The 13,990-nt window shown below is 36.0% G+C and overlaps 1 protein-coding gene across 2 annotated transcripts in view; it reads right to left on the reverse strand.

Annotated features, from left to right (window-relative positions):
* Positions 1–375: 375 nt before the first annotated feature.
* LOC138933148 (uncharacterized) overlaps positions 376–13,990 on the reverse strand; it is a 112,990-nt gene continuing 99,375 nt past the window's right edge. For both annotated transcript variants that reach the window (XM_070295680.1, XM_070295681.1), the window contains exons 7-12: positions 12,384–12,604; positions 10,408–10,727; positions 8,220–9,743; positions 7,524–7,683; positions 7,274–7,442; positions 376–6,933 (exon numbers count right to left, since the gene is read on the reverse strand). In XM_070295680.1, coding sequence (XP_070151781.1) covers positions 6,747–6,933; positions 7,274–7,442; positions 7,524–7,683; positions 8,220–9,743; positions 10,408–10,727; positions 12,384–12,604 — 2,581 coding nt within the window. In that variant the 3' untranslated portion in view covers positions 376–6,746. The remainder of the gene's footprint in view (positions 6,934–7,273; positions 7,443–7,523; positions 7,684–8,219; positions 9,744–10,407; positions 10,728–12,383; positions 12,605–13,990) is intronic.

Raw genomic sequence — 13,990 nt, forward strand, 5'->3', positions numbered from 1 at the left:
AATAATTATAGATACAGACAGCACGGCTTAGGAACAATCCTACGGATCGCGAAGCGATTCTCATTCGCTAATATGTAAATAGATGCACACTCGTTTTGAGGATAAAAAGGGAAAAAGAACCATAGACGGTAAAACGATCGCAAAAAGAGTTTCCTAGGAATGCTCTCTGGCACTTGTATTATCTTCTTGTTCCCTGTCCTCCACAGAAGTATCACGTATTGCTCTGTACCGTACGTGTAGATTGTACGCGTGTCAGTGTGTATGCGTGTGCCTTGTGTAAGAATTCGTTCATGTATATGTGTGTGTATGCCGTATTTATAATTATTCATTTTCTCTCAATCATATACATATATATTTTTTATTCTAATTACCTAAATATATATATATATATATATATATATATATATATATATATTTATATATATATATATATATATATACTTTGTCATATATATATTATTTATATACCTTTATCTCTCGGCTTTCATGTAGAAATAATACCTCTTTCTTTCTTTTTATTGTATTTATATGCTCGTGTGTGGCGTTGCCGCTCAGTTTGCCGTTCGCATTTATCCAAACTTTAATCTCTAATCGATACTAATTTCGAGAAAACATTTGACGCCGCAAAGTTTTTAGCGCGTTAAGATAAAAAGAAACAGAATTTTTGATATGAAAAAAATTTTTATACGTCTTTCATCTAATTCCCAAAAACTATGAGTGCAGACTCGCAAAGAAAAACAGGTTTACATCGTTTATCCGCCATATACTGTGCAAGATTCGTTTTCGCAAATCTCGAAAATTCAAAAAGCTTAACATAAATGTATAGATAGCGCGGTTTTAAAATAAAATTACATACAATTAAATAAGAATCAAAACAAAATAGAATATCTTATTGTAATCCTTGTTGTAATTCACGTGGTTTCCTATGAAACAAAAGATAAAATATTATCGCAAATATAATTCAGAGAAATAAATTAATTTATAATACTTTGGCATTTTCGCGATATAAGAGGCGTGTATATGAATAGGGAATAAATTCTTTATCATATTGAGAGACACAATCTTCCTTTTTCTTAATAATAATGACAATATAAATAGATATAGATTTTCGAAAATTGATGTTTTCGAACGTTTCGCGATTTCCGAAATTCGTACAATTAACACTATACTTGACACATCTGTCTCGATACAGCAAAACCGTATCCATCCATTTATCGGTATAATCGGAATAGATACTTTTTAGTAAGACACTTGGTATAAACTAGATTTCTTGTTTATTTTTGTCTCAAACTCGACTCAAGATCCTCTGCAATGATTAACATGCATGCAATTCCTAGACGTGCCTCGCTTCTCCTAGAGACGCACAAGCCGTCTGCGAGCCTTGCGCACTTTTCCCATATATTTAAACACGGTAATTGATACAGGGAGAGATAAGTATAATTATTTTATCAACGAATGTAAGTAGCAGTATATGCTATATCGAAAAATCGATCGCGCGTATCTATAAAAGAAACTTATCATTTATTATAATTTATACGTAAATAACATTTCCTTAAATGTGAGAACTTCTTGAAAAGATATTAAAGCAATTTTTTTTTCCTTTAATTTTTCTTTCATTTAATTGATAACTGGGATAAAACTATGTTTATTTAAATATGCACTCTCTGATAGATCATACAAAGCGTTATTAATTTAATTCATTTATTCTTTGGGAAATATTTTACAATAAACTAAAATATATGTTTTGTATATAGATACATGTCTATATTTTCAGCCTGTTTAAATAAGCTTAATATCTTGTTGTTCCAAGCCAAGCAATAAAATTATGCAATGTGCGTCTACATTGCAACTTTATTTGGTATTTCAAAGCATTTTACGAAATAATCTTAAAAAAAAAATATTGATTATAAATATACATTATAAACATTGATATATGAAAAGCAATACAGATAAATAGAAATATATCATAATATATTATAAATAAAAATCGCAACGCTATATATAATTATTTTCTCTGCAATAAACATTCATTTAAATTTAGCATCATATCGCTAAACTTATACCTTTGAATAGAAAAATCAATACCGATAATCCCATAACTTCGTGCTTATGCAAACCAGAGTAATCAGTAATTCACGATCTCGACTATAATATATATACATATTCTTTTTTTTCGCGATATAGAAAATATATTTATTTAAACGAGAGAAATACGCAATACAGGAGGAGGCATATACAAGTCTCGCAGCAAATGAGAACGAGGCACTACGAGTACAATCACGCGTCTCTCTTTCTCTCACTCACTTTCTCTTTCTTTCTTTCTCTCTCGATTCTTCTGTTCCGACAAATAAACCAGAAGAAATCGAGCATCCGCACGGCAAACCGCGTAACGCCGCGTAATGAAAGTTCATCGGGTTGATCGTTCGTAAACAGCGGTCGCGTTCTCGAGATCGGGGGCAACGGTGGCGGTCCGCACGCTATAGAATACCTCGACAATTTTTTTGTCACAAACATGCTCGATCGAAATTGTCAAAAGTATTGAAGTTTTAATTCTTGATTTGGTATATGGATTAAATGGTATTGTAATGATTTAATCTTTTACATCATTCTCTCGGGATTTTATCCTTCCTGTTTTAGCATCTTTGCTCGGTGTATATCTGTAATAAATTAACGGTATAACAAATATATATATTTTTAATACATTACGAATTGTCGGGTTATAATACTTTTGTCCCTTTCAAACTCTCATAAAAATTTATAAAACATATAACAGTCCTTCAAAATGTTTCTCAAATAATGTTTGCATTATCCAAACTGATTTTAATTTATCCAAGTAAAATTAATCTCTTGATTAATTAGCTCTTTGTATCATTTTTCTACCAATATCTTCCTTTTATAATAAAAAGAATACACACAACTATTATTAAATATGTATATAATACATGAATTTGAAAAAAAGATCAATATATCACTGATACATAGGTGCAGTACAAAGTAATAAAAAGTACGTATTTAATATTTCCCTCTCGTTATAATGGATTTGTATAATCGCCTATTATTTATTTCATAATATAGATACATGATGATCCCTTTACATCTTATCAATTAAAGGTTAACATGACGAATATAATCGAGCAATACTCAATATGAGTCAAATCATTCATAGTTACGCTCGCACGTTAATCGACCTAGTATCTCGAGCGCGACTTTCGCATCCGATCTCGATGAGCGCGCACGGCCGACACTTGTTGCATTTTGATTAAAGCGGATGCAAGGAGGGAGCGGAGCAGGTGGGAGTGGGCGAAGGCCGTGAACCTCGCGCACCTCTGCGCCGAGTCCTTACGAACGACTAAGAGTATTTCACCGCTCTCTCACTTCTCGATGGAAAAAGTTTCGTCGGCTACGAAAAATGAACAGAGGATATGCATTGTGTGCAATGTTCCCATGTTAACCGTCGTTAGATAGATAAGTTCCTGTAGATTACATCTGCACCCGCTCGATAGAATCGCACGCTTCTTTTTTTCTTTCTTATCTTTCTTTTCTTATTTTTTTTTTTTTTTTTTAAGTATTACTATACGTACGAGATTTACATAGGCGCGCGCGGTCCGTCTGTCTCGTTTCGACGATCTCCGGCAAGTAACGCTTCATTCCGGCGACACGACAAAGTCGCGTACGTGTATTCGACTCACCCTTTATCTCATTATCTTTCTCTAATCTCAATATTTCTCCGACGGATATTTTACACTTCCGTCTAAATCACTCCTCTTTCACTTCCATTATATGTATCATTCTTTCCCTTTTAGATAAAACTATCTTTCGTATCACTTTCTTTCTCTCTTTCTCTTTCTCTCACACTCTTTTCTCTTTTGCTTTTTCTCTCTCTCTCCTCTCTCTCCCTTCCTCCTTCTTATCTCGCATTTTCTTTTGTTAAAAAAGAATATAAAACTATCTATAAAAAGATTACGCAAAAATCCGTTGAATTACCGACAAGCGCCGCGATTCGCATCCCCTTGCGGGATTGGCGGTTATTTCTTTGGAATTTCTTTCGTGTTTAAATGTGTGAGGAGAGTACATCTATATTTCGCAATTTTGATGAATATGGAGGAAAGCAGAAATGCGTTGCGCGGGGATCCGGCGTGTAATGTTTATTTCGCGGTACTCGATTAACGGTGTCTATCGAAACTTACGCATTATATGTACGATGTTTATGTAAGACTATAAATTACGATATCTTATATATCAAATACGTCGAGCGCATCTCATCGAGTGTGTGCGTGTTATCCGGATACATTATGAGACATATCAAATCGCAACAAAAAAATTTTTTAAGTTAAAGAATATTTTGGTATCGCGAAACATGATTCTGCAAACATGATCTCCATCTATCTCCTCCATCTTTCTCTTTTTTTCTTTCTTTGTAACATATTTTTAATCTACTCGCTCATTTATCTGACAGTGCTCGCGTCCTTCTTATGCTTTTTTCTCTCTTTTTTTTTTGCTTCGCACGCACACATATACATACGGGTACATAAACGCGCGCGCGCTCTCTTCTACTTGTATACCATATATTCCTCTTATTACTCTCTCACAAAATAACTTAATACCTATGTCCAATATATTAGATATTAAATAATAACCATATCATCAATATATTAATTTTAAATAATATGATTTCCAACAAATCGCTTTCTACACTCAACAAATAAAATCAACACGATTCGAAGAGTTCACATCGGAAATAATCACTTATCGATGATCTTGTAATAAATTTTGGTACGTCGCGATAATATTAATGATCTGCATACAAAAAACTTCTCGTGATTTGCGTTTTTGGCATTCTTTCTCTCTCTTTTTCTCTACCGCGAGTACTAACTAATTGCTAATATGTGGATTCTTTATAAACCAAGATTACATATACCTAAGTTATAGGCGATAATATACAACTACTAATTCTTTCTCATTATAGAATCTTAAAAATCATTATAAATCAAAATAGACAAAGTAATCATAAAAAAATAGATCAAAACTGCACGTAGAAGTGACTCGCGGTGCGTGACAAATCTAAAACAAAAACGTCTCACCCTGGCGATTAATGTCTGTGCCTTTAGAATTCTTGGAAGGAGTCATCGTGTTAAAAAAAGAGCAAATAAGGATCTCCTTGATAAGAACAGACGCAATGTACTACTATTTAGAAATGGCTCGAACCGCGATTTTTCTCTTCAAGAATGCTTTGATCCACGCTTGTTCACGATACTAAATACATCAAAAAGATTTTTTTATACCAATATTTTTCGCTTTTTCAATTGAAACAAAAGATCTAGCGTAACATCCGTTCTACATCAATAATAGATTTCTCAACATACTTGAAGTTCTAAAATAAAATAAAATATTGTTATAAATGGCGACCTGTCACCTGCAAATATAATCTAATTCTTCAGATCGGATCGAACCATTTCTAATCTTGAAAAAATATTTTGTCTTCTGCACTGTTAGTAAAAATGCATCTTATCCATTACAATGATTACGTTCACGAAGATGGCATATATGCGCGAATCGGGTTTCGGAGAAAAGTCGCATCCCCGAGATAGATGCAAACACGCTATGGTAAAATGGAAGTGTAATGTCGCACGCATTGATGTTCATTCCCCTCGTGCGTGATATATATATATATATATATATATATATATATATATATATATATATATATATATATCTCGCTATCTGTGCTAAATAATTTCACAATCTCGTCCCTGCTTTTGATTCCTTATCTTTGAAACTGTTCGTAGGTTCCCTTCAAGTTAAGGCGCCGTGACACACGCTGACGTGACAGCATTTATACCTTCTATGTGAAAAATATTCATTTAAGTGTTGTGTAAAATGCTATTTCACAAAAAATATGATTCTCTCTATAAAATTGTCAAATTCCACTAACTCTCGCCTAGAAACAGCTTATACACATTATCGAAATACGTTGGCTCAGCATTCGTGTCGGCGGGAACCGGATAGTGCAAGCGCGATCGCGGTCGAAGGTTCGCAGTCGCCTGCGAGAGGAACATACGGATAATGCCACTCTTAGAAAAAATATCATCCGAAACTTGTAATTGATCTATACATGTTTCGGATCAGATGAGAGTGCACTCGGCGCGCCTTCTCGCGCTTGATCCATCGACACAAATTCGATGCAACGTCTATCACCAGAATTAATGAACGATTCATCATGATTTCTATGGTATCGCAGACGAACAGGATAGAAAGACGGATTAATACAAGCGACGATAAAAGTAACCTCACGATATATATATATATATAAAGAAATGACACTTCATATATATATATATGTCATAGTGTCATTTCTTTTTGTTATACGTCTTTCTTGACGCAAGATTTAAAAATTTTTCCTGTGTTTAAAAATGGAAAAAAATCCGATCGTAATTGAAATACTCAAGCGCATCTACTTTTTCCACTTTCTCGCAATTGTTTTTGGGTAAAACCGAAAACAATCTTTCCACATAAAAGGGAATTCTTTTAGCAAATAGAACGGAAATAATAAAAAGTGCAAAGAGTAGAAGTTGCTCGCGGTATCTAGATAATTCAAAGTCAATCGGATCTCATTATCGTATATATTACCGCATTGAAATCAAGACAAATCGATCAACAGCGACGCAATTTAGCTTGAAAGGAGACCTGCGGCCAGTTTCAATTGTGTGACCTAAGCTTTCTCGGTTTGCATCTTATAAGAATTCGAGTCATCCGGGATTCTTCACGAGCTTCTTCCCGCGATAGTCGTAAACACGTCGGCAGAAAAGCACCATGTCCGATGGTACTGGTATAGGCGGCTGCCGATTCTCCCGTGGATACACTTGGTCCCCTGGCGGAACTATCAAGCCAGGATTCTCTAAACCTTCTTCGATCCTCCGTAAGTTTTTACGATACCTATCACATAAAAGCATCATCGTGTGCAATGATGTAGATAAGCCGATGCTGCTGTTGCTTAGGGGGATAAAAAGTTACGTCTTTCAATTTTAATGCTTTGTGAACTTAGCGAACAGTAAAAAGTTTATATATAACAACAACTCTTCGATATTAGTTTACTACAAGCTAAAGATTTGCATGCAAAAAATCTTTTACATTAATTATTTCAAGATCAAGAAAAAAGTTTAATTGCCAAAATTGTGATTGGCAAAGAATATTAAAAGCATTTATGAATCTAATTTATTAATCAAACGTATATTGGTATAACTAACCCCATCATCACGGTAGAGACAATACTCACCGACAATACTCGTTAAACGTCAAGATGTAACATTTGTCTTCTATGCAAGCGACGCTATTTGCATCCCGATGACGCGAAGCAAATACTTCGTCCTCGCTGTCATGCGGCGTTCTACCCTGCTCTGTATGCTCAGGTCTGTAGTACCACAATAACGAGAACATCATCTCACCTAACGAAAACAGAATAAACATGATATTAATCGCAAATCGAAAAACTAGGGAAGTGTTTCCGCGAGATCGAAGATATCTACCGTCGTCCGGATTCTCCCAGAGCGCGGCGATCTTCGCTACATATGGTAAGTCGCCTTTCCGCGTACCACTCTTCAGCAAAACGCAGTCTCGAGGTCGCAGTACGTCGCCGCTCTCGTGACTCATACTCGCGTAACATCGCCGTATAGCCGTTTCCTCATTCTACATATAATACATTTCAAAATCAATCAGATACTCTCATCGACGAATCTTCATCTAACCGATATGTAGAATCGGACCAATCTTAGTAGCGACTAACATCATCACACGGCAATTAACTGCCGGAAAAAATTCCGAATAAATGAATAATGAATTTTACGTAATACATATGCAATATTTTTCTTAATTAAAAATCATTTTGCGAAATTGATAAAATTATAAATTCACGATTTTGTAAGAAAAGTACAACATATCTACAACGAATTTACACACGATAATTTCTTTTTTTTCACGCTATTTATGCGTAAAGATAACTATATAAAGTTTCTGTACAGATTCTATTAATCAGATTTTCCTAAGTCTATCGATAAATGTATAACAATCGAAATATGTATTTAACTATTGATAAAATGTTCTCTCTTCATCTCTTTTCTCAATCTTATTACTGCTATGTGATGAGTATAGCGAGGATCTATTTCCTCAAACGATATCAAGGTCCGAATTGAAATGTCCAAGCCAAAAGATGTAATTATCCTTACCGTTAAATAAACTTTGGCTTCAAAGGGCTCCCCCTCCCAGCTCCACCCATTGTTCCACTTCGGTTTCAGAAACGTTTTCCTCGTTAACGTCAGGCTCTCATTTCCGATCGAGGAATTCTCCACCTTACAGCCCGACTTTTTGGCGTTTGCCGTCTTTTTCGCGCTCTTCCGTTTCTTCTTAATTATCGCAGGCTTCTTCAAATCTTCGCTGACATCGCTCGCTTTGATCTTGAACGCGATATCGCGCTTCTTCGAACCGTCCTTCACTTTCGAGTCTTGCGTCGCTCTAGATTTCGCATCCTGGGCTTTTGTCTCCGCGCAGGTTTTAGCAATCTTGCTCTTGCCCTTGAACTTAGCGTCCTGCAAAGTCTTAGATTTCGGTTTCGCGTCCGCTTTACTTTTGGATTGACCACTGCCTTTCGAGACTGCTTTCGATATCTTCTCGATAAACTGCTGCTTCACTTGATCGATTTTCTTCGCGATCCTCTTTACCGTCAATAATGATTCCTCTTTGACGTTCTTCTTCTTTTTCTCCATGCGTTCGCAGTTCTTACTTTTCCGATCCTTTCTCTGCGTCATCTGCAGACTCTGTTGTATCACATCGTCGATAGTCTCCATTATCGAGATATCACTGGCAGTCCGTTTCAAACAATTCATGACGTTATTACCCGCGCTCTGTTTGCCACTCTTCGCCTTCTTCGTCGCATTCTCGTTCGCGCTTGGCGTCTCTGCTTTGCGTTTTTGACCACGAGGTCCTGCGTCTTTTTTCGCTTGCTTCTTCTTCGGAACATTCGTCTCGGCTTTGACGCTATCGGTTTTATTCGACAATGGCTCGATCGGTGCGATGACAGTGGGTAATCGCTCGTTGCTCGAATCCTGAGACGAGCCGACTGACAAAGCCCTCTTGCTCAGTTTCCTCTTTTTCCTGCTGTCCGATAAGCTGTCTAGCGAAAGTTTCCTCTTCGTCACCTTTTGGCACTTAAGTTGCTCCTCAGCCTCGATCTCGCCCGCGACCGGTTTCTGCGTGATTTCCTGCTGCTCCTTTTGCTCCTCCTCTTCAACTTCCTTATCGTCAACGGTCTCTTGCACAGTCGGTTCGTAATCGGGCTTCTTCCAATTCTCATCAATCACCACTACGTCTAGCTCCTCCTTCACATCGGGATCGCTGTCGAGCTTGTCATCCAGCACGATGCCGGAATCCTTGTCCATCTCTAAAATCGCTATCTGGCCCTCCTTCATGCACTGCTCGCACTTCATGATGTCGCATTTGTAATCCGATTCGCATTTAACGACATTGCAATTGGCGACGCATGGTAGTCCGTCGGCGATTTGCATGCTGCAGGATTCGCATTTCACATTGTTGTTCTCCAGCTTAAAATTGTGATACTTGCTGCTGGGACAATTCGCCGCCACCGAAAGCTTCTCAGTGGGCGACATTGTTTCCATCTTGACTTCGCAGGTAGACGTGCACGCGTTCTGACAACCGCATTTCCTCAGCGTATCTTCTGTACAATTTTTCTCATCCTACAGGGATGGCAAAAAGCAAATTTGCCCATTTCCATGTAACTCTGTCGTTATCGCATGTAATAAATCCGCAAGTTGTCGAGAAAAATTTGCGAAAAACACTTTCATTCAATTGTGTTATTTCTATTAAATATTTAACTGTTATAATATGACAATATCGTAACATGAAAAAAAAAAAAAAAGATAATTTTTTTTTCGGTATAAATCAATGTATCCGATAAATTTGTTCTAAAAGGATAACGTTACAAAGTAAAATTTGAAAATCCGACACACGTTATTTATCGATCCCTTCCAAGATATATATATATATATATTTTTTTTTTTACTAAAATTGCATTAATTATAAGGAATTATTTAATAGAACAGATTACAGAATTATAAAATGTCGAAAGCACGGAAAACAATAAAGATATATTCTTGCTTGATTTCAAATAAGCTTTAAAAAATTTTTAATTTACAGCGTGATTTATTACGACATTAATATCAAAGATTAAAATTGCTCGCATAGATATTATTCTGCATAAAGAGATATCATCAGGAGATATAATTTTCGACATGTCTTTATCTTAAAATGGTCAATGGTATTTTTTCATTTATATGTATATCCTGCTTTGAAAATTAAGATGTCTGATCTTATGTAAAGTCCAAAGGTACTACAACATACCTTACTCCTACAGTCTTGATTCTGAAGACGGCTATGTCCACCGACTAGATTGTGCGACGGCGGGACTGAGGGGGGTTGGTTCTGATTTAGGTTGCGATGAGTGTTGATTTGGACCCGATCCGTATCCCAGGCATTGGCACCATGAGGAGGAGCTAGCCCAGCTAGCCCCCTCGCTGGCGAGGGCGGACCTACCAAAGCACTGGGTGGCAATGACAGACCGGGCCCCGATACCACTGGCGCTCCCTTACCATTACCAATAAGGGCCCCAGTATCCACGTTTTTTGGACACGATTGCATCGGGCATGGACAACCCTGAAATGCTGCGATACAAAAGAGTCGAGTGAATAACGCAATACCGTTTCCGTCAGTTCGAGGAAACGCATGGCGGATTCGGCATAATTAAGTCGAATAGAAAATTAAACGTGAAATTTATTTAAATTCTCATCATTCAACCGAATGTTAACGGCATCTTCTTCGAAGAAAAATCCTTCTACTTTTATAAAATTATTCCGAAAATGTTTCCATTGTTCACTTTTAATAATAATTTTTAATTATAACAATTGTAAAAAATTGCTAAAAATATAACAATACTTTATTTATATTACAAACATTATGTCATTTATATGTCAAATATTAACGAAAGTTATCTTGAAGTATTGAAACATCTCAGTGCAAATTTAATGAACATTATACATAAAAAAAAAAAAAAAAAAAAAAACTGAACACGAGGATTGCTTATATAAACCATCGGAATGATACGTGGAATAAAATAAAGAAATAGAAAATCAACTACATAATTTAATTTGGCGTACTTCCGATGTCAAGTAACTAAAGAATAAACAAAATGTCGTCCAGTGAGAAACACTGGAAATGAAAATATTTTCGACTTACAGCGAACATTATTAATCGTTTGTTCCTCGATAGGGCAAAACGCACGACAATCGGATAAAACCGCGATTTCTCGAATTTTTCTTCTTTTTCTCGTTAGTTTCATAATTGAGAAAAACAGGAGATAACTCTCGATCACGCAGAACAACACATGAAAGCAGTTGCACTTTCGGACATTGATGCACGCTAACTGAAAAGGTCCATTTCGTATTCTTTCCGTTCTTTCTTGGCCCTCTAACGGTTATAGTTAACCTCGAACTTTTTCTTTATGCTTTGTCCATACTGTATTGTCTAGTTATGCAGCAAGAAAGAAGTATGCGCGCGCAAATATCTAGAATAATTTTGAGAATATCGAAATTTCGATTTGTACAAATATGATTCTAAAATTATGGTGCATCAAGAGATATACATGCAGAAAAACTTTAGAAATTTATAAACACATACACATTTTTTCAAAGAAAAGAAAGTTTGTTAAAAATAACAAGTATTATATTTAAACATTAAATAATTGGCATTGAAAAATCAGATAAGAATATGTCTAGAAAAAAGCTAAGAATTAATTTAGATTAAATATCTAGTGAGACACCTAGAGAGAGTTTGAGTTTCATAAAAAAATTTTTCTTGAAAAGAATTTCGAAAGTTCCTTATCAGGTAAACGATTTAATCATCCACAAAGCGATTAAACATCGTACAGCGACTGGACGCACATAATAACAGCCTATTATCAAGACTTTTAATCTTACAATGATAAAGTTACTTGCAACGAACTGATATAAATAATAAAAATTCTTCTGGGATAAAAATACGGATATTTTTAAGAGAGAGATAGACGAAACAAATAATTATTTTTACATTAGAATTATTGTCGAATTATATATATTTGCTTATCTTCTTTTAAATTATTTTTTAAAAAGAAAAAAAAAGAGTCACTTCGTTAATATGTATCAGAGATTTGTCAGCAGTTTCCTTATTAAATAAATTTCAGAAAAATCACGATAAAAGAACGAGTGAGAAAGAGAGGAAAGGGTGAGGTGAAATGTTTAAATTTTCTTCGCAATGCAAGATCATTTGTAGCAAATGATACTTACGGTCTACGAAAGGTCTTCCCTGAGAATGCAGATATGCCGGATTCGGAGGTGGCGGCGGATGAGGGGGCGGAGGGTAGCCCCCGTAATAGGGTGGCAGCGGATATTCGCCGGGCGGTGGCGGGGGTGGCTGATAATCGACGACTCCGGGGCCACCCCCGGCGGCCCCGCTGCCCGGCGGCGGTCCGCCTCCCCCGCCGGACTCTTGATAGCCATAGTATTGCCTGAAAAGATACCCTCTTTACGGAATGTACGCCGACAATCGAAGGACGAATATATATACGACTGTCCCCCGCGCGTCGGACATCCGGCCGCTCTTATCGGCCACCGTTCTTATTGTGTGTACGAGAGGACGACGGGGAAGAAGTCGCCAGAAAAGGAACATGAACGAAACATCTTACCAGAAACAATCTTACCACAAATACCTTACCAAAAATCGCTTACAACCGTAGCAAGAATCTAAATTCACACCGTCAAAAGAATGATTCAGGTCACCCGCATAGTTTCTCTCTGACCGACAAATTCTTTGATCAATTTAAGAATTTTTTTCTTTAACGGTAACATCGGGGCATGCATTAATATTATCGGATTTATAAAAATTGAGAAAGATCAAATATATATTTTTTTAACAAATAGGCTATATATAAAAGCCAAATAATGCGCTTACGTTCATCGGATAATTTATAAAACTTAATATATCTTTAATTTGTCATTTAATCATAAAAAGGGAAAGAAAAAATAATTTTTTTGTGACAATATATCGAATAACTGAAAAATTATTGCGGTTATCGGTTATCTAAAATTCTGCGATGTTGCGAGAAAAAACAAAGTTTGCCACACTCTAGTTGCAACTTTCACTTCTTCATCGAAAACAAGATAACGATGGTTTCAGAAAGTTAGCACCATCTGTGACCTAAATGCATTGCAATGTGACAGGATACGCTTTGTCGCAGACCTATTTGTTATCGAGATTACTGAACACTATGACGACATCGAAAAAGATAATATCATCGAGATTACAATTACCAAATTGTAGTTTCATTATATTTCCAGTAAGACAATTGATTAAGATAAAACATTTTATTTCGTAATAATTTTGAAAAAAAAAGGTATTTCAAAATTAAATTTCTATACAAAGTATCTCCGTTTTTTAATCATGCCTATTTTCTCTTTCGTCAAAATTAATAAGAAACAAGTGCAATTAATCATAAGCGTGGACGAAACCGATTTTGCGAAACGATAATGTTCAAGGCGTGATACACAATCGTGCTTAGTTTATTACACGCCTACTATTTAATAATCAAAAAAAAACTAGATCGCGTTATAAACATTTATCAATAGATTCCAAGATAGATGACACACCTGATAACATTATAACAATAATATAGCTACTGTCCACTTTTCGTATCGTGACGTAACAATAAACGTTAACAATGATTACGTAATGTAATAGCTGAAATTTTCAAAATTGAAATGTCATTTGGTAGCAAACAACAAATTTTCGACAACGTTACGGAACGGAGCACGCGTTGTTCCACGAAGTCGCTCTACCTCTCGCCTCTTGTTATCCGTGTCATCGTGCAAGGCGTCGAACACGAATAAATCTCTCA

Source organism: Polyergus mexicanus, unplaced genomic scaffold, assembly GCF_030449975.1.
Source record: "Polyergus mexicanus isolate NDT 795.1 unplaced genomic scaffold, iyPolMexi1.0 SCAF_5, whole genome shotgun sequence".
NCBI classification, from domain to species: domain Eukaryota; kingdom Metazoa; phylum Arthropoda; class Insecta; order Hymenoptera; family Formicidae; genus Polyergus; species Polyergus mexicanus.